The sequence below is a fragment of the Theropithecus gelada genome, chromosome 12 (assembly GCF_003255815.1).
Source record: "Theropithecus gelada isolate Dixy chromosome 12, Tgel_1.0, whole genome shotgun sequence".
NCBI lineage: Eukaryota > Metazoa > Chordata > Mammalia > Primates > Cercopithecidae > Theropithecus > Theropithecus gelada.
In genome coordinates, this window is record NC_037680.1 from 95,368,018 (window position 1) to 95,395,517 (window position 27,500).

General features: G+C 44.1%; 1 protein-coding gene across 3 annotated transcripts in view; it reads left to right on the forward strand.

Annotated features, from left to right (window-relative positions):
- Positions 1-27,500, forward strand: part of TTLL4 (tubulin tyrosine ligase like 4) — a 44,442-nt gene that overhangs the window by 10,892 nt on the left and 6,050 nt on the right. Inside the window, exons 2-13 of one of the 3 annotated variants that reach the window (XM_025405258.1) lie at positions 5,830-5,906; positions 6,589-6,631; positions 16,378-17,962; positions 18,853-18,962; positions 19,311-19,374; positions 23,896-24,020; positions 24,450-24,560; positions 24,915-24,991; positions 25,759-25,950; positions 26,044-26,126; positions 26,354-26,482; positions 26,876-26,998. In XM_025405258.1, the coding sequence (XP_025261043.1) occupies positions 16,476-17,962; positions 18,853-18,962; positions 19,311-19,374; positions 23,896-24,020; positions 24,450-24,560; positions 24,915-24,991; positions 25,759-25,950; positions 26,044-26,126; positions 26,354-26,482; positions 26,876-26,998 (2,501 nt within the window). In that variant the 5' untranslated portion in view covers positions 5,830-5,906; positions 6,589-6,631; positions 16,378-16,475. The remainder of the gene's footprint in view (positions 1-5,829; positions 5,907-6,588; positions 6,632-16,377; positions 17,963-18,852; positions 18,963-19,310; positions 19,375-23,895; positions 24,021-24,449; positions 24,561-24,914; positions 24,992-25,758; positions 25,951-26,043; positions 26,127-26,353; positions 26,483-26,875; positions 26,999-27,500) is intronic. The other 2 variants (XM_025405256.1, XM_025405259.1) reach the window with 2 other exon arrangements.

Below are 27,500 nucleotides of genomic sequence, written 5' to 3' on the forward strand. Positions count from 1 at the left end.
AGGTGTGCGTCACCGCGCCTGGCCAGGGAACACCAATTTATAGCAAATCAATCAGAAGCACAGGTCACAACCTGTGCCTTGCAGTTGGCATCTGAAGTGGAAGCAGCCTTGTGGTACTGAGCCCTTAACCTGTGCGATCTGATGCTATCTTTAGGTAGAGAGTGTCAGAATTGAATTAAAGGGTATCCAGCTTGTTGCCTCTGGAGCATTCCTTGGTGTGTGTGCCTCACACACATTTTGATGACCAGAGGTGAAATATTCTGTGCTGTGTTAAGAGTGACTACGTAAGAGAGTGAAAAACTTTTTTTTTTCCCCCTTAGCTGGTCATAGCTGTTGTAGATGCATTCGTTTATTCAGCAAATATTTAATGAGCCCTGATTACCATTCTAGGACTGGATACATAAACTCTGAACAAAGTCCCCGTGCTCAAAGAGCTTTCATTCTGGAAGATAGACAGCAAAGAAATGCATAAAGAATTGAAGTTTTTATTTTGTTTTAAAATAACCAGGGCCAGTGGCTCATGCCTGTAATCTCAGCACTTTGAGAGGCTGAGGCAGGAGGATCTCTTGAGGCCAGGAATTTGAGACCAACTGGGGCAACATGGTAAGACTATATCTCTATTTAAAAAAAAAAAATTTAAAAACTCAGAAGTTAACATTAGGGCGTGGTGTAGGGGTTCATGTCTGCAATCCTAGTACTTTGGGAAGCTGAAGTGGAAGGATCACTTGGGCCCAGGAGTTTGAGACTAGCCCTGGCAAGATAGCAAGACCTCATCTCTACAAAAAATAAAAAAGTTAGCTGAGTGTGGTGGCACACACTAGTAGTTCCAGCTACTTGGGAGGGTGAGATAGGAGGACCATGAGCCCAGGAGGTCAAACCTTGGTGACCAAGTGACCTGGTCTCAAAGAAACAAAAAGAAATTAAAATTATAGGAAAAGGTATATACAGATAAGTCTCTCATCTTTGTCTCTTTCCAATCTCATTGGTAGTTTTTAAAAAAATTACCAGATTCTTTGTTCATCTTTTTTTTTTTTTGAGCCAAGTGTAAGGAAATATTAACATATAATAATTTTAGATAGTGGAGGAATGAAATGGAGGGAATAAAACAGGGTAATGAAATAAGAAATGATTGGGGTAGGACATATTAGATAGGGTTGACGAGGAAGGCCTTTTGAGCTGAATACTGAGTGAAGGAACTAAGCGAGCCATTCAGAGATCTGAATGTTTCAGAGGGAACCTCAAAGACCCACGGGTGGGAACGTTCCTCGTGAGGGGAAGAGTAGCTCTGGATAAGGTCAGAGAGTCAGGAATCGGATCACATAGTCCTTGGAGCCATCAGATGGTCTTAAACTGTGTTTTAAAAAGAGTACTGTGTTTTGAAAAGAGTAACCACTGTCTGGAAAGTAGATGATATGGAAGCCAGGAAATCAGCAGTTGAGAGATGATGGTAGCTTGACTAAGGTAATGACAGTGGAAATGGGGAAGAATAGCCAGATTCAAAGACATATATTTGAAGCTGGAAGGACTTGTTGATGGATTAAGTGGAATTGAAGAGCTGCTAAGGTCAGGGTGAAAGCATCATTATGACAGGCATGTCGGGAGTTTCTGTGTTGTGGGGATGCCTGTCCAGGGACAGAGCCCCTTGATCCCCTTGTGCCTGAATATTTTTTATTGAAGTCTTCTTTGTGCAATTACAGCTTATTTCTTGGCCCTGACTCTGAAAGATTAATTGGACAAGAGGGGAATATGATTGATCTGTTCTCTCACTTCCCTCTAGCATGACTTTGTTAGAGTATGACATTCTCACCTTATTTTCAAGGAGATTAACAGATAACATGTTCTTTTCTTTTGAATAACAGTGGTTATAGAAACCCTTGAGCTTGCCACAGTGCTCCCTTGTTTCCTTGACTCTAGCCCTAAAATCCTTGTCTCAGCCTCTAGGTTCCTGTTTCTCAGCTGGGTGCTGACAGCAACTGTTTTCTCCATTGAGGACACAACAAGGACTTGTGTTTTATTGGGATGTGAGGTTTTACACAGAATCACATTTAAATAGCATTTTCCCTCTAAGTATTGGAGAACTCCTACCAGCTTGTGTGTTGATGGGTCCCAGAGAAAGTGCTTCCATTAAACTTTATCTGCCAGGCTTGAGTAGTATGCCTTCCCTTGAACTCACCTTGAGCCAGAGTTTACAAATTCACTGGCCGGTTAGAGAGGTTGATTAATGGGTACAGGTACACATTCAAGATGATGCATTTTTGTTTGGAAATTGCAGAAGTGATGCTATATCCTTAAGTGCATCATATCATGAAGCACATAATATCATTAGTAATAGTACAAATTGACATGGGCCTCATGATATGATGCCACTAAGGATATATCATCACTTCAGACAAAACCAAATTGAGTTTCATTGTTTAGAATAACTGGTCTGTATTCTTCAGAAGTATCAAGCTCATTAAAGAAAAATAAAGGCTGAAGAACTATTACAGATTAAAGGAGACTAAAAAGATATGACAGGTGAATACAGCTTGTGATCCTGGGCCAGATAAAGGACATTGATGGGACAATTGGTGATATTTGGATAAGGTCTGTATAGTAGATAATAATATAGTTTATAGTATTATCAATGTTAATTTTTTGAGTATAAGAGAATATCCTGGTTTTAGCAAACATTTAGGAAGTTTTTAGGAAGTATTCAGATGTAAAGGGGTATCATGTCTGCAGTTTACTCTCAAACATTTCAAAAACCGGTTCACACAGAGATGTGAGAGAGAATATGAATGAATAATAAAACAAGTGTGGTAAAGTATTAACATTTGATGAATCTGGGTAAAGGGTAAACAGGAGTTCTTTGTACTATTTTTGTAACTTTTTGCAAGTCTGGGATAATTGCAAAATTAAAAAAAAACATTTTTAAAACCTCAGTACTACTTAAAGGGAAGTTTGGTTTTCCTCAGACCAGAAAGCAGGTAGCACACCAATCAACTTCAACTTTTCTTTGAAATTATACTGGTAGAAATGGATTTTAACAGTGAACAACTCAAGCAAATGGACTTACTTCTTGCTCCATTACCTGAAACAGGCCTACCCTTCCCCCTACTCTTCCTGGCCTCTGATAACCACCAATCCATTCTCTATATTCTGAAATCCATTTTTTTAAGCTCCCACATATGAGTGAGAACATGCCATATTTGTCTTTCTGTGCTTGGCTTATTTTATTTAACATAATGACCTCCAGTACCATCCATGTTGCTGCAAATGATGAGATTTCATTCCTTTTTTATGGCTCCATTATATTCTGTTGTGTATATATACCACGTTTCCTTTATTCATAGTCCATTTACATTCAGTGTTGTTATTGATAAGTAAGGACTTAACTACTGCTATTTGACTGCTTGTTTTGTGGTTACTTTGTAATTCCTCTTTCTTACTGTTTTTGTAGTTTTTTCTAGTAGTATGGTTTAATTAATTGCTTTTTATTTTTAGTGGATTTATTACAGGTTTTTGCGCTGTGGTTATTGTGAGACTTACAAAAAACAGCTTGTAGTTATTTTTATTTTATTTTATTTTTTATTGAGACGGGGTTTCGCCCTATCATCCAGGCTGGAGTGCAGGGGCATGATCACAGCTCACTGCAGTCTCGACTTCTTGGGCTCAGGCGATCCTTCTACCTCAACTTCCCGAGTAGCCCACCCTATAACAAGTCATTTTGAGAGATGATAACTTTTTTTTTTTTTTTGAGACAGAATCTTGCTCTGTCCCCTAGCGTGGAATGCAGTGGTATATTCACGGCTCACCACAGCCTCGATCTCCTGGGCTCAAGCGCTTCTCCTACCTTAGCCTCCCAAGTAGCTGGGACTACCAGCATGTGCCATCATGCCTAGCTAATTTTTTGTGGGTTTTTTTTTTGTAGAGATAGGATCTCACTATGTTGCCTAGGTTGGTCTCGAACTCCAAAAGAATAGAAATGAACAAATTGAGAACCATAAAAACTTTCTACACTTTAACTCTGTCCCCCATACATTTTAGCTTTTTGTGTCTCAATTTACATATTTTCATATTGCCTTTTTTTTTTTTTTTGAGACAAAGTCTCACGCTGTCATCCAGGTTAGAGTGCTGTGGCGTGGTCTCGGCTCACTGCAACCTCCACCTCCTGGGTTCAAGCAATTCTCAGCCTCAGCCTCCCAGGTAGCTGGGATTACAGGCACACGCCACCACACCTGGCTAAATTTTGTATTTTTAGTAGAGACAGGGTTTTACCATGTTGGCCAGGCTGGTCTTGAACACCTGGCGTCAAGTGACCTGCCTGCCTGAGCCACCCAAAGTGCTGGAATTACAGATGTGAGCCACCGTGCCCAGCCTTATTTGCCTATTTCTTAAGAAGCTGCTGTAGTTGTTATTGTTTTTGACAATTTTGTCTTTTGGGCTTCATACTAGAATTATGATTAGATTGCATATCATAATTAGAGTATTAGACTATTCTGGGTTTGTCCATTTATCTAATTTTACTAGTGGATTTTATACCTTCAGATGTTTTCTTTTTGCATGTTAGTTTTTTTCCCCCCCTTCAAATTGAAGAACTCTCTTTAGCATTACTTCTAAGACGGGTCTGGTGGTAGTGAATTCTTTCAGCTTTTGTTTATCTGGGAAAGACACTTTATCTCTCATATTTGAAGAGTAGTTTTGCTGGATACAGTATTCTTGGAGGGCAGTTTTTTTCAGCACTTTGAAATGTTTCACTCCCTCACTTGGATAATTTCTGAGGAGAATTTTGTTGCCAGATGAATTGGAGCTCCCTTATATGTATTTGCTTCTTTTTCTCTTGCTCCTTTTAAAATCTTCTGTTTGCCCTTGAACCTTGAGAGGTTTAATTATTATATGCCTAGGTTGGATATATGTATCTCTCTCAAGTTTTGGAAAAATTTCTGTTTCTTTTTTTTTTTTTTTTTTTTTTCCGAGACAGAGTCTCACTCTGTCACCCAGGCTGGAGTGTAGTGGCATGATCTCAGCTCACTGCAACCTCCGCCTCCTGGGTTCAAGTGATTCTCATAACTCAGCCTCATGAGTAGCTGGGATTACAGGCATGTGCCACCACATCCAGCTAATTTTTTCTGGTTTTAGTAGAAATGTAGTTTCACCGTCTTGGCCAGGCTGGTCTCAAACTCCTGGCCTCAAGTGATCCACCTGCCTCAGCCTCCCAAACTGCTGGGATTACAGGTGTGAGCCACCATGCCTGGCCCCTTTTGTGAAATTTCTTGCAGACCAGTAACTAGTTTGTTTGTTTGTTTGTTTGTTTGTTTCTTTCTTTCTTTCTTTATCTTTCTGGTCTTTCTGGTCTTTCTTATCTTTCTTGTCGTCTTTCTTGTCTTTCTTGTCTTTCTTTCTTTCTTGGAGATGGAGTCTCACTCTGTTGCCCAGGCTGGAGTGTAGTGGTGCAATCTCAGCTCACTGCAACCTTCGCCTCCCGGGTTCAAGTGATTCTCCTGCCTCAGCCGCCTGTAGCTTCGATTACAGGTGTGCACCATGCCCAGCTAATTTTTGTATTTTTAATAGAGATAGGGTTTCACCATGTTGGTCAGGCAGGTCTCGAGCTCCAGACCTCAAATGATCCACCCACCTCGGCCTCCCAAAGTGCTGGAATTACAGGTGTGAGCCACCGTGCCCAGCCTGCTAATTTCTTTTAGTAAGCCACCCCTGTGTCTTGCTTAGCTCCCTCTTGAATACCAATAAATTGTTAGATTTGGTCTTTTGAGGTAGTTTTCTGTGTCTTATAGGTTATCTTTGTTGCTTTTCATTCTGTTTTCTTTTTTCTCATCTGTGTATTTTCAGATAGACTGTCTTCAAGCTCACTAATACTGTCCTCTGCTTGATCCATTGTGCTGTTAAGAGTCTAGTAAATTTTTCAGGTAAGCAATTTATTTCTCAGTTCTAAGATTTGTTTTAAACATCATTATTATTAACAATCTCTTTGTTAAATTTCTCTGATAAATTTCTGAATTGCTTTTGTGTTATCTTGGAGATCACCAAGTTTCCTTAAAACTGCTATTTTGTTTGGGAGGCCGAGGTGGGTGGATCACAAGGTCAGGAGATGAAGACTGTGCTGGCTAACATGGCGAAACCCTGTCTCTGCTAAAAATACAAAAAATTAGCCGGGCGTGGTGGCGGGCACCTGTAGTTGCAGCTAGTCAGGAGGCTGAGGCAGGAGAATGGTGTGAACCCGGGAGGTGGAGCTTGCAGTGAGCCGAGTTCACACCACTGCACTGCAGCCTGGGCGACAGAGCGAGACTGTCTCAAAAACAACAACAACAAAAAAACTGCTATTTTGAGTTCCTGGTTAGAGAGCTCATGTATCACTGTTTCATTAGAGTCAGTCACTGTTTTCTTGCTTTGTCCATTTCTTGCTTTGTCATAGTTCTCTGTTTGCTGTTATTTCTTGTGGATATGTGGATATATGTATATATCTCTACACTGAAGGATTATTTATTCCAGTCTTCTCTGTCTGGCTTGTTTCGGTTGTTAATGGATATGTTTGTTTAGAGATTTTTTGTAACTTAACAAACTGTTGACTGTTTTTTGTTAAATCACTAGGTCATTACCTCTTTTTCACCACTAGATGGCATCTTGGCCCCAGGTTTGTCTTGGCTTTAGAGCAGTGGTCCCCAACCTTTTTGGCATCAGAGACCAGTTTTGTGGAAGATAGTTTTTCCACTGACTGGGGTGGGTGGGTGGGGAGGTGGCTTTGGGATGATTCAAGCACATTAAATTTTTTTGTACACTTTATTTCTGTTAATACATTGTAATATATAATGAAATAATAATACAACTCACCATAATGTAGACTCAGTGGGAGCCCTGGGGCTTGTTTTCCTGCAACTAGGTGGTCCCATCTGGGGATGATGGGAGACAGTGACAGATCATCAGGCATTAGATTCTCATAAGCAGCACGCAACCTAGATCCTTTACATGGGCAGTTCATAGTAGGGTGAGCGCTCCTATGAGAATCTAATGTTGCCGCTGAGCCTATAGGAGGTGGATCTCAGGCAGTAATACTTGCCTACATGGTAATGCTGCTTGCCCAATGCTCAGCTCCTGCTATGTGGCCTGGTTTCCTAACAGGCCGTGGACCTGTAGCAGTCCGTGGCCCAGGAGTTGGGGACCCCTGCTTTGGAGCACTGCCCTTCCCAATTGGAGGAGGTCCCAAAAGGAATATCCTGGCAATGTGGGAAGGCCGGCTAGGGGTTTGTGCCCAGGTGACCTATAGAACATACCTCCTATAGAGAGTAGTGTTGCTGCACAGCCACTCTGATTTGGTGTCTCCTTTGGCTGAGTTACAGAGCAGAGTCCAGGGCTGAGTATGATAGTCCTACCTCCTTGCTTTGTTTCTGGCTGTCTTCAGGGATATTTCTCTCTCTTTAGGCACTCTTGATGCTTTCTGTAGGTTGAGGCATGGACAGGGAAGCTGGTGGTCTGTTTTTTTTTGGCGGCGGGGGACATAGTTTTGTTCTTGTTGCCCAGGCTGGAATGCAATGGCATGATCTCGGCTCACTGTAGCCTCCACCTCCCAGGTTCAAGCCATGCTCCTGCCTCAGCCTCCCGAGTAGCTGGGATTATGGGTGCCTGCCACCATGCCCGGCTAATTTTTTGTATTTTTAGTAGAGATGGGGTTTTGCCATGTTGGCCAGGCTGGTCTCAAACTCCTGGCCTCAGGTAATCTGCCCGCCTCAGCCTTCCAAAGTGCTGGGATTATAGGCGTGAGCCAGTGCACCCAACCTGGTTGTCTATCTCAATCTCACTTTTTCCAGTTTAGAAATTGTGAGTTGGGGGCAGGTTTTCTATGTCCTTGGTACCAGGAAGATTGAGGGAGGGGATGCTGCAGATGTGGAAGTTCAGTTTTCTTACCACTTTGTCAGAATTTTTTCCCTTCTCTGTGGTCCCAGGAACTGTCTCCTCTTCATATTTGAGTTCTGGGATTTTGCTGGTGATAATCTTGGTGCTGTGTATTTGTGTTTGGTTTTCTGTGAGGGAAAGTGAAGCCAGCTTGCTTCTATACTGCCATTTTGGAACCAGAAGTCCCTATTCTTAGATACTTTACTCTTTTTGATCCTGTTGTGAATGGAATTGTGTATTTCATTTTTACATGTTGTTTGTTTGTTGCTAGTATGTAGAACTAAAACTGATGTTCGTATATTGATGGTGTATTATGTGACCTTACTAAACTTGGTTATTAGTTCTAGTAGGATTTTTTATTTGGTAAATGTTTTAGGATTTTCTCTCTCTCTCTCTTTTTTTTTTTTTTTTTAAGACAGGGTCTTATTCTATCACTCAGGCTGAAGTGCAGTGGTGCAATCATGGCTCATTGCAGCCTCAACCTCCCAGGCTCAAGTGATCCTCCCACTTCAACCTCCTAAGTAGCTGGGGCTATAGGCTTATGCTAATTCTTAAAATTTTTTGTAGAGATGATGTCTCCCTATATTGTTCAGGCTGTTCTCAAACTCATGGTCTTAAGTGATCCTTCTATTTCGTCTTCCCAAAATATTGGGATTACAGGTGTGAGCCAGTGTGCTCAGCCAGGATTTTCTATGTACAAGATCATATGTCCTACAAATAATGACAGTTTTACTTCTTCCTTTCCAATCTGTATATGTTTGATTTCTTTTTCTTGCCATGTCACACTGCTTAGAAGTTCTAGTATAGGGTCTAATAGAAATGGAGGCTGGGCACGGTGGCTCATGCCTGTAATTTCAGCACTTTGGGAGGCTGAGGCGGGCAGATCACGAGATCAGGAGTTCAGGACCAGCCTGGCCAATATGGTGAAACCCCGTCTCTACTAAAAATACAAAAAAAAAAAAAAAGAAAGAAAAAAAAATTAGTTGGGTGTGGTGGCACATGCATGTAGTCCCAGCTACTCGGGAGGCTGAGGCAGAAGAACCACTTGAACCCGGGAGGCGGAGGTTGCAGTGAGCTGAGATTGTGCCACTGCACTCCAGCCTGGACAACAGAGCGAGACACCATGTCAAAGTAAATAAATAAATAAAATTAAAAAGAAATGGAGAGAGTAGACATCCTTTGTCATATTTTATTCCTAATCCTAGAGGAAAAGCATCTCATAATTCACTATTAAGTATGATGTTAGCTGTATCTATGGTCTTTTGACATGTCTCTATCAAATTTTGACCACTTCCTTACTTTTTGGCAGCACAAAATATTCCAGGCCCGTCTCCTGCTCTCCCTGCCCTAACCCTGTAATCAGCCATTTTTCAAGGAGCTCTGGCTGCTTTTATTAACAGATAACATTTAAAATAGTTTCTGCTGGGTGTGGTGGCTCATGCCTATAATCCCAGAACTTTGGGAGGCTAAGGCAGGAGGATCATTTGAGGACAGGAGTTTGAGACCAGCCTGGGCAACATAGTGGAACTCTATTGCTATAAAAATAAAATAAAGTAAAAAATAGCTAGGCATGGTGATGTGCACCTGTAGTCCTAGCTACTCAGGAGACTGAGGTGGGCAGATTGTTTGAGCCCAGGAGTCCTAGGCTGCAGTGAGTTATGACTGCACCACTGCACTCCAGCCTTGGTGACAGAGGGAGACCTTGTCCAAAAAAAAAAAAAAAAAGGAATCAGCTGGGCATATTGGCTCACACCTGTAATCCCAGCACTTTGGGAGGCTGAGGTGGGTGGATCACTTGAGGTCAGGAGTTCAAGACCAGCCTAGTCAACATAGTGAAACCCCGTCTCTACTAAAAATACAGAAATTAGCCAGGCGTGGTGGCGGGTGTCTGTAATCCCAGCTACTTGGAAGGCTGAGGCAGGAGAATTGCTTGAACCTAGAAGGTGGAGGTTGCAGTGAGCCAAGATTGCACCACTGCACTCCAGCCTGGGCAACAGAGTGAGACTGTTTAAAAAAAAAAAAAAAATTCACAAAAGCTCCCAAATAGCAAGACAGTTATCTTTTACAAAAGAACATTACCTGTCCTAGCTGAAGTTTTGTAGTGGAATAATTGTTGCCTATTCCTTGTATTTTTCCACCTTCATCACAGCTTATGAAGGGGCAGAGGGGAGATAGATCATTTGGAGCCAGTGAGAATGAGAGTTGTAACTACCATGCTGCAAATGCTTACTGGGAACCCCTGTGCTTTTTATGTGCTTTATGTGAATTTGTAACTTCACCTCCCACAACTACTCAATGGGGGTGTGGTACTTCCTCTCTCGTCTTTCCCCGAACGTTCCAGCTATTCTGTTTCAGAGTTGCATGTGATTCACTACTGATCTGTGCTCTGATTGTCATGAGTCACCACGAGGTGGTAGCTGCTCATGTAGCCTGACTGTGGGGAGGACCTAGATTGAGGAACTTGGCTACAGAAATAGGCTTGTTTTCTTCTAAAGTTGAACTCTGCCGGCTATAGCTTAGTGTTTATAAGCTGTTTGCCCGTTAAGCCCTCCTGCTCCCTAGGGATCATGTGTAGGAACAAGAAACACATTAGATCATTGCTCCATAAAATGTTAGATTATTCAAAATATTATTTTTCAGGTGAGGTCAATTTATTGGCCCCTAAAGTAAGTTCCTTGCAAGCTGCTGATTGGAGGGTCAGCTGATGGTGGATCCTTTGGACTTAGTAACAGAGAGTAAGGATGAATGCCTTGAGTTATCTTTAAGTAGTATAAATATGTAGTTAATCCTTTGTAATTTACGTAGTCAGCAATTACTCTTTATAAGTTTAGCTTTGTTTAAATTGGGAGTTTTTGAAATGGGCTTCCATTAGTAGCCAGTACATAGGTTTCTACATCTATAAATACCTTTTCTCCTGTTATCTTTCTTTTGATGTTTCTTCCTAAAATACTTCCTGGGAGATGAGCAGTCTGCTTTTTGGACCCTAGAGGCGCATATATACACAAAGTGTGCATTATCACAGAACACTTAGAAATATAAGGGACACTGGCAGAAAGGTCTCCCAGACGTCATCTTAGGAGCCCAGAGTATATCACAGGGAATAGGTTTGATGACTTTGCTGAAAATTGCCCTCTAAGTATATTCTGTCGGTAGGGTCTGGGTGCCAGACATTATTTGCCTCTCTAGACTTTGACTTTATGGCAGAACTCACTATGTTAGCTTTTGAAACAAGGTTCTCACTTCCTTCACTTCTTTTTTTTTTTTTGAGACGGAGTCTCACTCTGTCGTGCAGGCTGGAGTGCAGTGGCTGGATCTCAGCTCACTGCAAGCTCCGTCTCCCGGGTTTACGCCATTCTCCTGCCTCAGCCTCCCAAGTAGCTGGGACTACAGGCGCCCGCCACCTCGCCCAGCTAGTTTTTTTTTTTTTTTTTTTTGGTATTTTTTAGTAGAGACGGGGTTACACTGTGTTAGCCAGGATGGTCTTGATCTCCTGACCTCGTGATCCGCCCATCTCGGCCTCCCAAAGTGCTGGGATTACAGGCTTGAGCCACCGTGCCGGGCCAACTTCCTTCACTTCTTAGACTTTGGGCCTTCAGAAGCTTTTTAAAGTTTGTCACTTGCATTCCTTTAAAGCAGTGGGCAGGATACTGGAAAAGATGACCTGTGGCAGTGATTGGGGGTCTGGGACCCAGGCTGCCTGAATGCTTTAGTTAGGCCTCTGCTTCCCAACCATTTGAGGTTTTGATCTCATTAAGAATCTCTATAAAGAGAAGGAAGGAAGTTGTTTTTAGCAACCATCATTTCCTTGTCTTAAAGTGACACTACTGAACCTCAAACACTGAAACTAGGTTGCAGCATTTGTATTTGATACTGCTGCGAGTGATACTGTTTACTTGGCATTCTTGACGTTACTCTCTGCAGATGCAACAAATTTGTCTTTGCTTGGCAATTCCTAACACAGCCATCTTATCCAACCCTGGGTATCTCTTAACTAGCTTTGGAACTATTTCCCAGAAAGAGAGTTACAGAAACGTCCTCTCACCTGCTTGTTGGCCCTTGAGTCCAGACATATTTCTTTAGGAAGACAGGTGGCCCTTCTCCAACTTGCTATACTACACATTGTGAGGACTGTATTCATTCTAGTACTGCTATAAATAAATACCTGAGACTGGGTGATTTATAAAGAAAAGAGGTTTAATTGGCTCATGGTTCTGCAGGCTGTATGGGTAGCATGGCTGCAGAGGCCTCAGGAAACATTTAGTCGTGGTGAAAGGGGAAGCAGGCATGTCTTCACATGGCCGGAGCAGGAGAGAGAGAAAGTGGGGCAGTGCTATACACTTTTAAACAACCAGATCTCACGAGAACTCACTATCATGAGAACAGCAAGGGGGAAATCCGCCTCCATGATCCAGTCACCTCCTCCAACATTGGGGATTACAACTCAACATGAGATTTGGTGGGGACACAAATGCAAACCATATAGGGACTATGAGAGGAGACAGGAAGTGGGAAATGACTATTGCAGAGATATGAGATCTGGAATACCTTAGAGAGAAGAGAATTCACGCTACTCTAGTACCTGCCCAGGTGTGTTGTTTAACACTTTATCTGGGAGCAGGCCACCTGCAGCTTCTGAGGAGGGTAGGCGTGTATTCTTGGCCTCCCTCTTCCTCTTTTGGATTAAAAGCCAAACCAGCTAGGTGTTGGGCTACTTGTGTTCTTGTGTTTGGCACTGAGGGTTCATGTGGTGGGATGTAGCAAGGCAAACATTGAGCAGTGTGTGCAAAAGGAAGTGTTGTGCAGTGGGTGCCTGTGGCTACAAGGGAGAGGGGGACTGATCGGCTGTGGTATTGATGAAAAGTCAGTGATGTGCTTTTAGAGATTTTCCACAAAGGGCCTTGGTATAAACATGGAGGAGTGTTTCCAGCCTGGCTTTTGTCTCGTACCTAAAGATTAGAGATAATGGAGGGGATAGAGTCTAAGTATGTGTTTCATTCCATTTAATAGGCACTGTAGACTCAGACAGATTTGAGTTTTAATCTAGGCATTACTACTTATTGGTTATTTAATTATAGAAAAGTTACTTAACTTTTCTGAGTCTTGGATTCATCATCAGTAAAGTGACTGTAAGGTTTTTTTAAGGATTAAATGAAATAATATGAATAAAATGCCTAGCATGGTACCAGACATTCATTAGGTGCCCAAACTAGTATTCGAGTTTGTTTCCCCTTCATTTACTGTGCTTTTCCAGTTTGTTTACTCAACAGAATATTGAGCACTTCCTGTGTATCAGTTACTGTGTTGGGGACATCAGCTGGAGGAGAATGTGCTCCTTGCTCCTAGTCTGATGAGTTAGTTCATTATTGAAGCTAATGTTCTGTGAGCAGTGATGGTGGCATGCAGAGAGGTGAGGCATCCTGTTCAAACTCAGGAGTCAGAGAAGACTGCCTAGGTCATGTTGCAGCTGATTTTTTTAAGTTGGGTGAAGAAGAAGAAAGGGCACCAGGGACAGCACTTGTAAGGGAATGAAGAGCTGAGCTAGCTTGATGCACGTGGGAATCAATAGTGGGGCTGTTTTTCAGGGGGACCAGCCTGAGTTTTCATTTCCTTAGGCATTCTCCTATCACTTTGGTATGTCTGTTGTGTTGCATTGGTGGGGAAGATGTGGATTCCTGAAAGAGGACTAAGTGAGGGTTTGTGAATATGTTGAGTGTACATAATACACATGTATGTGTGCGTGTAGTCTTGTGAAGTGATTGGCAGGATTTGACTTTTCCCTTTGTCTCTATGCTTCTCTACCATAAGCAAACTCTGTAATTGTTCCAAGCACAGTATTTCCATAGTTTGGACTTGTGTGGTGGTCCGTTTTCTGTCACCTCATTTTGAGGTAACTGGCTTCAAAATCCAGTTTTAGCATTTATGCTGTTCTTAGCCCACTATCATTTTGAATATTGGCAGTGCTGCGTTGTGATTTTTTGTACTCTCCTTGAGAAAGAGTCCATGTAGGTCAGCCTTTGCAGGTAAAGAGGGCGACATCCCGTGGCTTCTGCAGTCTGTCTGTTGGTGGTATTCATTCGTAGCTGTAGACAGGAATCTTAGATCTTCCTTGGCCATTACTCTGTTAATCAAAATACAAGGTAGTCTCTCAATTTTTGTGTTTTAAATATTACTTAAGTGAAAAAACCATCTCTCTTAGGGCTGGGTTCAGTGGCACAGGCTTGTAATCCCAGTTTATGGGGAGGCTGAGATGGGAGGATCACTTGAGGCCGGGAGTTGAGACCAGCCTGGGCAGCATAGTGAGATACTGCCACTCCCTATCTTAACAATAATAAAAAAAATCAACTGTGTGTGGTGGTGCATGCCTGTGGTCCCAGCTATTTAGGAGGCTGAAAGGGGAAGATCATTTGAGTCCAGGAGTCAGAGGCTGCAGTGAGCCATGTTTGCGCCACTGCATTCCAGTGTGGGTGACAGAGCAAGACCCTGTCTCAAAACAAAACAAAACTTCTCTAATTCCTTCCCTCTAGCTACTCTGAAAACACTTGATGAGGATGTCAGGATTCCTTTCAGAATTACCCCAGACAAATGACTACTTCTTCTTCTTTTTTTTTGAGACAGAGTCTCACTCTGTCGCCCAGGCTGAAGTGCAGTGGTGCAATCTCAGCTCACTGCAACCTCCGCCTCCCGAGTTCAAGCAATTTTCCTGCCTCAGCCTCCCAAGTAGCTGGGATTACAGGCACCCGCCTCTACGCCTGGCTCATTTTTATATTTTTAGTAGAGACAGGGTTTCACCATGCTGGTCAGGCTGGTCTTGAACTCCTGACCTTGTGATCCACCTGCCTTGGCCTCCCAAAGTGTTGAGATTACAGGCGTGAGCCACCGCACCCAACCTTTTTTTTTTTTTTTTTTTTTGTGAAACAGGGTCTCACCCTGCCACCCAGGCTGGAGAGCAGTGGTGCTGTCTTGGCTTGCTGCAACTTCCACCTTCCATGCTCAAGGTTTTTCATGCCTCAGCTTCCCAGGTAGCTGGGACCACAGGCATGTACCACACCTGGCTGATTTTTGTATTTTTTGTAGAGATGAGGTTTTGCCATGTTGCCCAGTCTGGTCTCAAACTCCTGAGCTCAAGTGATCTGCCCGTCTCAGCCTCCCAAAGTGCTGGCATTACAGGCGTGAGCCACTGTGCCTGGCCACGAATGACTTTTTACAGTTTTCGTTATTTCCCCCCAGGTGCTGCCATGAAAGCAGGCCTACCTTTCCCTACAGTTGTGAAAATTGGAGAATATTTTGTGAATTTGATTTAGAAAGTAAGTGACCATGCTGAACAGACAGTTTGAGACCCAGAAGGCTGGCTTAGAGGTTTTGTATTAAAGCAAACACTGATTGAGAAGATGCAAGAGACAGGCTCTTCCTCCCTGAGATAAGCCCAAACTTAAGCCCGGACTTTGGAGTGAAGAAAGCTTCTGTCCTCTTCTTACTCCCTGAACTCTCCTGTCCCAGTATGGCTGCTGGAAATAAAGTCACTTTAAGTAAAAATAATGCCGGTGTTTGGTTCAATTTTCTTTCTTCTTTTTCCCACCAACACACAGGATGGAATTTAAGCCTGTATAGTTAGCAAGAGATGAAATTGCTGTCTCAGCTCCAGAATAAACTCCGGGGTCATCAAGGGAATTCTGTTCTCCTATCTGAACTTGTCCTACTTAACCGTGAAAAGCAGACTAAATCAGAGGCAGCTGAGTTGATTTAGGGAGCAGTAGATGTAAAACGAGTTTTTCAGATCACCTTTTTTTTTCTAAGATGGGGTCTCACTCTGTTGCCCATGCTGGAGTACATGGCACCATCTCGGCTCGCTGCAACCTCCACCTCCCAGGCTCAAACGATCCTCCCATGTCAGCCTCCCTAGTAGCTGGGACTTCAGGTGCATGCCACCATGCCTAGCTAATTTTTTGTAGTGATGGGGTTTTGCCATATTGGGCAGGCTGGTCTTGAACTCCTGGGCTCAAGCTGAGATTACAGGTGTGAGCTGTCTCACCTGGACTCGAATAATCTTTCATCTTTCAGAATTGATTGATGAGAAGGAAGATACTCTTCTCTCTCCACATTTGCTTTATTCCTAGCCACACTGGTTTTGGGTGAGGGAAGGTAGCCCCTCATGGAAAGTTGTGGGCGGTGAGGCAGAAAGATGTATTTTTTGTTGGAGAGAGAGAAAAACTTTCTGAGTGACAGAGTGCGGACTCATGAATGGCCTCACAGTGGTGGTGGCACCTCAGTGTCTTTGTCCTTAATGAAGCCAACTTTGATCATATGAGGGCAATAGGAAGACCACTGGAAGCTCCCTGGAAATCTAGTGTTCTCCCAGGGCCCCAAATGACGACCAAGACTGGTTGCCCAAAAATGCTGAAGTGGGACTGTACTGCTTACCTGAGGACCACTGTAGCATGGTATCCGTCCTCCTGGCGCTGTAACATTTCCTATCATTTCTCTCCCCTTCAGACTGACGGACTTCAAGGATGCAGCTGCTACTACCGGAGGTGTGTGGCACCTTACCTGAGCCAGGCCATGAGACCGTGTGGCCATGATGTGGGCCCCTCATGGCCTCAGCAGGAGCACAGCACTACAGTATTGGCCTCCGCCAGAAAAACAGCTTCAAGCAGAGTGGTCCCTCAGGCACAGTGTCTGCCACGCCACCTGAGAAACCCTCGGAGGGCAAAGTCTGGCCTCAGGCCCATCAGCAAGTGAAGCCAATCTGGAAGCTGGAAAAGAAGCAAGTGGAGACACTGTCAGCAGGGTTGGGCCCAGCCCTCTTGGGCATCCCACCCCAGCCAGCATATTTCTTTTGCCCTAGCACTTTATGTAGCTCTGGGACCACGGCTGTCATTGCAGGCCACAGCAGTTCCTGTTACCTACACTGTCTCCCGGACTTGTTCAACAGCACCCTCCTATACCGCCGCTCCAGCTATAGGCACAAACCCTACCAGCAACTGGAGTCTTTCTGCTTGCGTTCGAGCCCATCAGAAAAAAGCCCTTTTTCTCTCACTCAAAAGAGCCTCCCTGTCAGTCTCACTGCCGACAAGGCCACTTCTTCCATGGTCTTCCCCATGGCCCAGCCCATGGCCTCCTCATCCACAGAACCATACCTCTGCTTGGCAGCGGCTGGGGAAAACCCTTCAGGGAAAAGCCTGGCATCTGCCATCTCAGGGAAGATCCCATCTCCACTCTCTTCCTCCTATAAGCCCATGCTGAATAATAATTCCTTCATGCGGCCAAATAGCACGCAAGTGCCTTTATTGCAGACCACAGAGGGCCTGAAGCCAGTATCGCCACCCAAGATCCAGCCTGTCTCCTGGCATCATTCAGGGGGTACTGGAGACTGTGCACCGCAGCCTGTTGACCATAAGGTGCCCAAAAGCATTGGCAGTGTCCTAGCTGATGCCAGTGCCCATATCGCCTTGTCTACCCCTAACCCCCATGACACATCCACCACCAGTGTTGCCTCTTCCTGGTATAACCGGAATAACTTAGCCATGAGGGCAGAGCCACTTTCCTGTGCTCTGGATGACAACTCTGATTCCCAGGCCCCAACTAAGGAGATTCGGTTCACTGAGGCCGTAAGGAAATTGACTGCAAGAGGCTTTGAGAAGATGCCGAGGCAAGGCTGCCAGTTTGAACAGTCTAGTTTCCTGAACTCCAGCTTCCAGTGGAACGTCCTCAACAGGAGCAGGCGGTGGAAACCTCCTGCGGTAAATCAGCAGTTTCCTCAGGAGGATGCTGGATTGGTTGGTCGGGTCCTCCCTGGTGCCTCAGATACCTTGGGGTTGGACAATACAGTCTTCTGTACCAAACGTATCAGCATTCACCTCCTTGCCTCACATGCCAGTGGGCTCAATCACAGCCCTGCCTGTGAATCTGTAATTGACCCCCCACCATTTGGAGAAGGCAAAGCTCCAGGTCCCCCTTCTCCTCAAACTCTTGGCATAGCCAACGTGGCCACCCGCCTCTCTTCCATCCAGCTGGGCCAGTCTGAGAAGGAGAGACCTGAGGAGGCCAGGGAGCTGGACTCATCTGATAGGGATATTAGGTACGTTGGATAATGTTTTTGGTTCATTTAGAGCAGTAGAATGTATATACCATAATTTGGGATGGCATTGACCCTGTACCTCTGAAGGTTTTATTTTTTAGCTGCCCTAGAATTTTTGGTTTTCACTTCAGGGCAAGGGTTGGGAAACTACAGCTTGCAGACCAAATCTTGCTTGTTGCCTGCTTTTGTAAATAAAGTTTTATTGTAATGCAGCCTTGTCCATTCATTTGCAGTTGTCTGTGGCTGCTTTCTTGTTACAATGGTAGAGCTGAGTAGTTGTGATAAACTGACTGGCCTGCAAACAAAAATATTTACTTTCTGGTCCTTTAGAGAAAGAGTTCGTCAACCCCTATTTTAAGTAAAAACCAGGAGAGAAATAAGAATTGTGAACACCAAGTGTTGAAGCCTGTGACTTTCCTACTTTTTCCAAACCAAATCAGGTTTTCAGACATTCTTGGCATGACAGCCATTTATAGTTAGGGCACGCACATAGTTGGCTCCTTCTCTTGTGTTTTGTTATTTTCCTGGAAACTTGGTCCACTAAGGCCTTCTTCTGAGTTCCCAGAGAGTGGCCTAGGGACATTTCAAGTCAATTACCAGATACCCATTGATGGTTTTTTAGATGTAGAATGTTGTACTTATATGCTATGAGGGACACCAAAGAAATGGAAAACATAGTGCCTCTTTGCAGAATGGGAGATGTAAGGTTGAGGAGCTATGCCTAGACCTAAGCTTTGAAGACAAGAGAAATGAGTTGTGAGGTCCAGGCAAGACATAGCAGACTGGTAATGGAGAAGGGGCAAATACTGGGAGATGATGAAGGAATGAGAATCTAACTGTGACCTCTTTGATGGAGTTGACTAGGCTGGGGGCATGATTCTTTCTTTTAGTTCAGCTACTGACCTCCAGCCAGATCAGGCTGAGACTGAAGATACAGAAGAAGAACTAGTAGATGGTTTGGAAGACTGTTGTAGCCATGATGAGAATGAAGAGGAGGAGGGTGAGTAGGGAACCCTTTCACTTCCAACTAGGAGTTGGTTATGACATTTTGGGCAGGGGGCTAACAATTATGTACTAGGTCCTTGACTCACATTACCTACATCAGTCATTTGTTTGGGGTTCTTAAGAGGGAGGTAGTGCCTTCTAGAGGACTTTGGTCTCTAGTCCTCCTGTCCCACTGGTCTTACCTTCCCCTTGCTTCTGTTGAGGAAGGCAAAGCAGCAGGGTGGTGCTTGTGGCTCCCCAAGAAGGGTTGAGCCCAGGATATTCAAGGAAGAGTTGCCTAGGCTTGGTAAGCTTGTGCTGCAGCCTTTTCTAGTCAGAATTTCTCTGTTCTTCCTTCCTCTAGGAGACTCAGAGTGCTCCTCATTAAGTGCTGTCACCCCTAGCGAATCGGTGGCCGTGATCTCTAGGTAAGTGTGGCTGTATAGATCATTGTTAGATGCTCATCTTTTGTCTCTTAAAGATTATAAAGAGATTAACTACTCAAGTCATTAATGGCCTTAAGAACTCTAATGCATTTTTACCAAATTTTTGTGTTTGCGACTTTAGTTTTTGAACAGGGAGTAATGGGGGGCCAGAAGCACATCTCATCTGTGGGGTTTAAAAACAGTATCATGGGCCAGGCGCAGTGGCTCACACCTGTAACCCCAGCACTTTGGGAGGCTGAGGCAGACGGATCACCTGAGGTCAGGAGTTCGAGACTAGCCTGGCCAACATGGCAAAACCCTGTCTCTACTAAAAATATAAAAATCAGCAAGGCATGGTGGTGCACACCTGTAATCCCGGCTGCTTGGGAGGCTGAGGCACGAGAATCACTTGAACCTGGGAGGTGGAGGTTGCAGTGAGCTGAGGTCACGCTGCTGCACTCCAGCCTGGGTTACGGATTGAGACTCTGTCTCAAAAACAAAACAACAACAACAAAAACAGTATCATGGACTGGGCACAGTGGCTTATGCCTATAATCCTAACACTTTGGGAGGCTAAGATGGGTGGATCACTTGAGGCCAGGAGTTAGAGACCAGGCTGGCTAACATGGTGAAACCCCATCTCTACTAAAAATAGAAACAATTAGCTGGGTATGGTGGCGCACACCTGTGATCGTTGACCTCCCAAAGTGCTGGGATTATAGGGATGAGCCACTGCACCTGGCCCTAATTTTTAATGAAAAACTAGCTGTATATCATTGGGCTTGACCAATATATGGAGCACCCAGAGTCGGGTTGCTTTTCTTTGCATCAACCCTGCCTTAGATGAAGCTAGGAATAAAGGGAGCCTTCTCTGCCTTGTTTAGCATGGACAAGACGGGCTACATCTCTGTGAAATGTGATGGTGTGGCAGCAGCACACCAATTTTAGAGCCCTTAACCTGTAAGGTGGAGACAGAGCTGTTTGGAAAGTGGGAGCGAGAACTGGGATTCTCTGTGAATCCCATCACGGGCACCCTGAGTCTGATGCATAAGTTGTCACTTTCAGCCCAACCCATCCTCCTTCCAGAAAAGCAAAACTACTTCGGGTTATATATATTGGTTGTTGATTAAGTACCTCCACTCTTCATAGGAGAAAGATATTTGACATGTAATTGATTTGGAGTCCTACCTTTTTTACACTTAAGGGCCTACTTCAGGACTGCTACACAGCCCTTTAGCCTTCCTGATATATAAGATAAAATTCACAAAAGATGTTTGTTAATCATTTGCTCATTAATTAATTAACTTTTACAAATTGCACATAACTTCTTCTCTATATGAGGCTTAAACATAATTTTCAAGAAAATGGAAATACATATTTTTATTTTTTAGAGTCAGAGTCTTGCTGTGTTGCCCAGGCTAGAGTGCAGTGGATCCATCATAGCTTACTGTAACCTCGAACTCCTGGGCTCAAGCAATCCTCCTGCCTCAGCCCCCTGAACAGCTGGGACTACAGGACCACCCACCACACCCAGCTAATTAAAAAAAATTTTTTTTGTAGAGTTGTGGGGGAAGGTCTCATTATATTACCCAGGCTGGTCTTGAACTCTGGTCTCAAGTGATCCTCTTGCTGTAGCCTCCCAAAGCACTGAGATTAGGGGTGTGAGCCACTGCACCTGACCAAAAATGGAGATAGATGAATTCCAAACCACTCTGCATTTTAAAGATGACTAAAATACTTTTAGATTGCTAAAATCTTATTTTTTCTCTATTATGAAGTATTTGTATATTTATTATGGAAAATTTGGCAACCACTGAAAAACAGAAAAATCATTGGAAACACTACCTGTTTCTTTACACAACAATATTTTCACTGCATTTCCTGTCGTGCTCTAAGAATCATGTAATTTTAGAGATGGAAGCCATCAAGTCCAGTGTAAATATTGAGGACCAGAGAAGTGAAGTAGCTGTTCCAAGGTCATAGTTTCTAGCATGGCTAGACTAGAAGCCAGGTCTCTTGAGGAGAAGTTTAGGACTCTTGTGAGACGACTCACAAGGGTTTTTTGTTTGTTTTTAAATTAAGCTTGTGATATTGAGATAATTATAGATTTCACATACAGTTGTAAGAAAGAATGCAGAGAGGTCCCCTGTACTCTCTACTCAGTTTCCCCCATTGGGTAACATCTTGTAGAAGTACAATATAGTACAATTGGGATGTTGTTAACATTGTTAGAGTCAAGATATGGAACATTTTGCTGGGCACAGTGGCTCACGCCTGTAACCCCAGCACTTTGGGAGGCTGAGGCAAGTAGATCAGTTAAAGTCAGGAGTTTGAGACCAACCTGGCCAACATGGTGAAACCCTGTGTTTTACTAAAATACAACATCTTCTAAAAATACAAAAATTGGCTGGGCATGATGGTGGGCACCTGTAATCCCAGCTACTCGGGAGGCTGAGGCAGGAGAATCACATGAACCTGGGAGGCAGAGGTTGCAGTGAGCTGAGATCGCGCCACTGCACCCCAGCCTGGGTGACAAGAGGCAAGACTGTCTCAAAAAAAAAAAAAAAGATACAGAATGTTGTCATCACTGTAGGAATTCCTCCTCCTGCTACCCTTATAGCTACACCTACTTCCCTCCTACTCCCATTCCCTCCTTAATCCCCTGGCAACCACTAGTTCTCCTTTTTGTCATTTCAAGAATGTTACCCAGATAGAGTGACAGCAGTATGTCACCTTTTGACATTGACATTTTTTCACTCAGCATATTCTTTGGAGATTGACCTGGGTTGTTGCATGTATCAATAGTTCTCATTCTTTTTTATTGCTGGATAGTGTTCTGTGGTATGGATGTACCACAGTTTGTTTAACCATACACCTGTTGAAGGATATTTGGGTTGTTTTCAGCTTTTGGCTCTTATGAATAAAGCTGCTATAAATAATCATGTACGTATTTTTGTGTGAATATAAGTCTTCATCTCTCTGGGATGAATGCCCAGGAGTGCAATTACTAGGTTGTATGATGATTGCACGTTTAGTTTTTTAAGAAACTGCCAAAACTGTTTTCCAGAGTGGCTGTACCATTTTATGTTTCTATCTTTTTTTTTTTTTTTTTTTTTTGAGATGGAGTTTTGCTCTCGTTGCCTAGGCTAGAGTGCAATGGCGTGATCTCGGCTCATCACAACCTCTGCCTCCCGGGTTCAAGCCATTCTCCTGCCTCAGCCTCCCGAGTATTTGGGACTACAGGCATGCACCACTATGCCCAGCTAATTTTGTATTTTTAGTAGAGATGGGGGTTACCCCATGTTGGTCAGGCTTGTCTCGAACTCCCAACCTCGGGTGATCCGCCTGCCTCGGCCTCCCAAAGTGCTGGGATTATAGGCGTGAGCCACTGCCCCCGGCCTCTATCTTTGTTTTTAAATTTTAACTCATTCTTACTGACTTCAACAATCTTAAATTCTCTACTCAGTAAACCAAAAGCCTTTGAAGAAAAAATTTTGAAAATGAGGAATAGAGTTGAATTAATAGGAATTTTTCATTGGGAATTAGTATTTAACTTGATTCCCTAAAATTCATTAAAAATCTTTAAGATTTAAAACACTGAAATGTTTCATGTACAGTGCCTATTTCTGTCATGCTGAAAATAATAACAGGTAAAGTGGCTTTTTTAAACTAAAAATTAATGTTATAATAATATTCGTGGATTATATTATCTAAATTGTAAAGAGTAATAGCTGTTTTCTCCATTTTTCAGTGCTAGTTAAAGGAATGATCTGAGTCTGTCAGCTTATACCTGACAGGTAGTTGATATGTCTGCTATGTTGACACCCCTTGAGACAGCCTTGGCCAAGCCCTTGTTGGAATAACAGTAGGGAACCCCATGGCCCCAGATCAGCCACATCTCTTCGTTACATCCAGATCTTTGTTCCCATACTGTTACCTAAAATTCCAGTGTCACAAATCACTTCCAAAATGGAGACAAGCACTAACAGTCCATGAATCTTTAGATGAAACCTAAATATAAAATGAACTAGAAGTATCACTGTTTCTTTTCTTTCTATCGCTTTTTCCCCTTTTTCTATTTAAAAGTCTCTACACCTCAGATCTTTTTTGGTTTTCCTCCTTCGTAATTTTCACATCATTCTTTTCTTCCCTCATTTATTTATTCATCTTAGCATAGCACATTCTTCTACTAGTATCCACCCACATTCATTTCCCCTCAGAACCACTCCTGTCAGGGACTTTCCCAGACAATGTCTTGTCACAGAAAATTTTGGAGCTGTATTGCAGAATGAAGTATTGGAAAACCTTGTCTTTAGGTGACATTTAATGGTGTGGTTATATGTAGGTTAGCCTAGTACCTTATGGATTAATATGTATAAAATAATTATTAATTATTGAGCACCTGGCTTTTTAGAATCACAAGTTAAAAGACAGCACTTGGAAAGAAATCGTACATCATAGTAACAACACTTCAGGGCTGTTGCTTTTTCCCTTTCTCTAGTCCGTGTTTGTTTTTCGTCTTAGAAGCTGTATGGAAATTCTGACCAAACCCCTTTCCAATCATGAGAAAGTTGTCCGACCAGCCCTCATCTACAGTCTCTTTCCCAACGTTCCCCCTACCATCTATTTTGGCACTCGGGATGAGAGAGGTAAACCTGGCCAAGTGTCAAACCCCAGAAGAGCCCCCGGGAGAAGGTTGAGAGCTAAGTTGGGAGGAGGTGGCAGTAGGTGGGAGAGGGTTTCCAGAACTGTGCTCAGTTCCCCACATGGTCATAGGTCTAATGCAACCTTTTTCTTGTCTGTCCTTTAGCTGACCCTTTTCAGCCTTGCCATGTCATGCTGAGTTCATGCTCTCCAACCTTGCTGCTTTTCCCTTTCAGTCTTCCCTTTCTTTGTTCCTCATTCCTGCACAGCCCCTCTTCCTTCCCAAAGTGTGCTCCTCTGAAACCCTGATCTGGAGCAATAGTGACTTGCCTGCCCAGGGAAAAATGGGCAGCCATACCATCTTTTTTGTCTTCTCATCATGACTCTCTGCTCTTCTCCACCCCCCATCCCCACACCCCTTGCATTCTTCCCAGTGGAGAAACTTCCCTGGGAGCAGAGGAAGTTGCTCCGGTGGAAGATGAGCACAGTGACCCCCAACATTGTCAAGCAGACCATTGGACGGTCCCACTTCAAAATCAGCAAAAGTGAGTTGCTTGCCTTACTGTGAACCTGTCCTTTTTGCCCCAAATAGACGGGCTTTGAGTAGGGGGAGAGCTCTAGACACCTCGTGCCTATGTGGGGGCAGCTGGGGCCCTCTCCTGAAATCCAGTCTTATAGGAGGGTGTAGCTCTGAAATCCTGGGCTAAGCCTGTTGTTCAGAATTGAGAGACAAAGGGCCATTGTTCTGTCCCTGGCCCCAGGGCCTCATGTAGGACAGCTCCATAGCAACTCTTTGAAAACCAAGTCTGGGAGCTGTGCCCAGTTCTGGGGCCTCTGGGCCTTTCTCTGTCCCTGGACTGGGCTGTTAGCAAGGCTGATTCCTGATGTACCTCCCATAGGAAACGATGACTGGCTGGGCTGTTGGGGTCACCACATGAAGTCTCCTAGTTTCCGATCCATTCGAGAGCATCAGAAGGTAGGGGCCCTTTCTGAGGAGCTGTTTCCCTGGACTTTGGACTAGGCCAAGAGGAGGGTGATGATGTGGGTAGGGGGTAGGGGGCGGGAAGAGGATGATGACCATGGAGAAGTCAGGAAGCTGTACAGAGGAGAAGGTACAGGATGGGGGTACAGTGAGAGACTCCAGTGGATCACGTACATCTCCAGTTCAGCTGCAGTATTTTGGAGCTTCTTGCTATGTGGGGGCAGCGGAGTCCCTCTCCTGAAATCCAACCTCATAGGAGGGTGTAGCTCTGAAATCCTGCAGTTGCAGCTTCTCAAAGGCACGTTTTCCTCTGATTTAATGTCTTGAGTTAGACTGTCTGTTTTCTGTTTATTATGTTTCCCTATGACCACTGCACATTCCATTCTCCCAAGCTGAGTATGTGTAAAGAGGACTTCTGGTCTCACGTTGGAATGAATGAGTCCCTTGCCCCCAGACTTACTAAAGGTGAAATGCTTTTCTGTCCTCATCCCGTAGGGTTTCATGGAAAAGGTGTAATAGCTTTTTCTTTGCACTTAAGGTGAATATCATATCTGTCTTACATTACTCTGTTTTGTCTGTGTTTTAATTATCTTTTGGTGAGTGCTCTGCAGTTGGATACTTAAGGACCATTAGGGTGGTGATAGTAAGATGGAACAACAGCTTGGAGTGCTGCTAAAGAAGTTGGAATGGTAGAGTCTTGTCATCTTCCTTATGGCCTCACTTCTGCCCTCTTCCTGCACTCACCCTTTTTCCTTTTGTAGCTAAACCATTTCCCAGGCTCATTCCAGATTGGGAGGAAGGACCGGCTATGGCGGAACCTGTCACGCATGCAGAGCCGCTTTGGCAAGAAGGAGTTCAGTTTCTTCCCCCAGTCCTTTATCCTGCCCCAGGACGCCAAGCTCCTGCGCAAAGCGTGGGAGAGCAGCAGCCGCCAAAAGTGGATTGTGAAGCCAGTGAGTGAATCACAGTGGGCAGGAGACTATGGTCTGAGTGGGAACAACAGAGTATTGGACCTGGAGCAAATCTCATCTCCTTTCTGCTCCTAGCCAGCATCAGCTCGAGGCATTGGCATCCAGGTTATTCATAAGTGGAGTCAGCTCCCTAAGCGAAGGCCCCTCCTGGTACAGAGGTGAGCCTGTAGCACATATCCCTTACCCCATCCTCCCACCTCCTTGGCCTCGAGGTTCCCTTCTTACAATGTTCTTCTGCCCTTTGTTCTCCCAGCCAAAGAGCTTCCTTAGCCAACGGTTCTAAGGTCTTTATCTTGGGGACTGTTAGCTGGCTTTTTCTGTGGCTTGGTTTCCCACTGAGCCCCATCATGTGGCTGGATGAGAAGCTGGCCTTTGTTTTATGTAGGTATCTACACAAACCCTACCTCATCAGCGGCAGCAAGTTTGACCTGCGGATCTATGTTTACGTCACTTCCTACGATCCTCTGCGGATTTACCTCTTTTCGGATGGACTGGTCCGCTTTGCCAGTTGCAAGTATGTGACAGTGGTGAGGTATCCTCTGACAATATTGGGGATTTGTTTTCCTCAGAGGGAGGGAAACTAGAAGACACCAAACAGGAAAATAACAAATATTTTGATAGTTTTTGTTAGCAAGGGAGAAGGCAGGAAATGGGAAATAAGGAGGCTCTCTACTTCGTTAAATCTGGGGAATATCTTCCTGCATACGGGACTGAGGTGGGATAAAGGAGATGAGTTTAGCTGTGGTTTTTCAGAACTTGGCCAACAGACACACTTCTCAGGCTCTTGTGGCTGTGAAAAGATCTGTGTACTTGTTCTTCACCTCTTCAGTATTTGGGGAAATGTTTGGCCCCTTCTCCATCTGCTCTGTCACCATCTTACCTCTGCCTTTTTTTTGCTTACTTCCAGGTATTCTCCTTCCATGAAGAGCCTTGGCAATAAGTTCATGCATCTGACCAACTACAGTGTCAATAAAAAGAATGCCGAGTACCAGGCCAATGCAGATGAAATGGCCTGCCAGGGCCACAAATGGTACTGAGGGCAGAGTGTCCCAGGCCAGTGAAGGCCTAGAGGAATACAGGGTTCTGGGGTTTTGGGAAGTTCAGGGGCATGGTGAGTGGAGGATTAATATAAGACCCAGAGATAACAATTACCAATTCAGAATTGGTCTATTTGAGGCCGGATGTGGTAGTTCACGCCTGTAATCCTAGCACTTTGGGAGGCCAAGGTGGGTGGATCACCTGAGGTCAGGAGTTCGAGAACAGCCTGGCCAACATGGCGCAACCCTGTCTACTAAAAATACAAAAATTAGCTGGGCGTGGTGGCGGGCGCCTATAATCCCAGCTGCTCAGGAGGCTGAGGCAGGAGAATCACTTGAACCTCGGGGGCAGAGGTTGCAGTGAGCCGAGATCGCGCCACTTCACTCCAGCCTGGGTGAAAGGGCAAAACTCCATCTCAAAAAAAAAAAAAAAAAAGAATTGGTCTATTTGCATCCAAGTTCATCTCTTTCATAATTTAAACTGTCAAAGGAAGA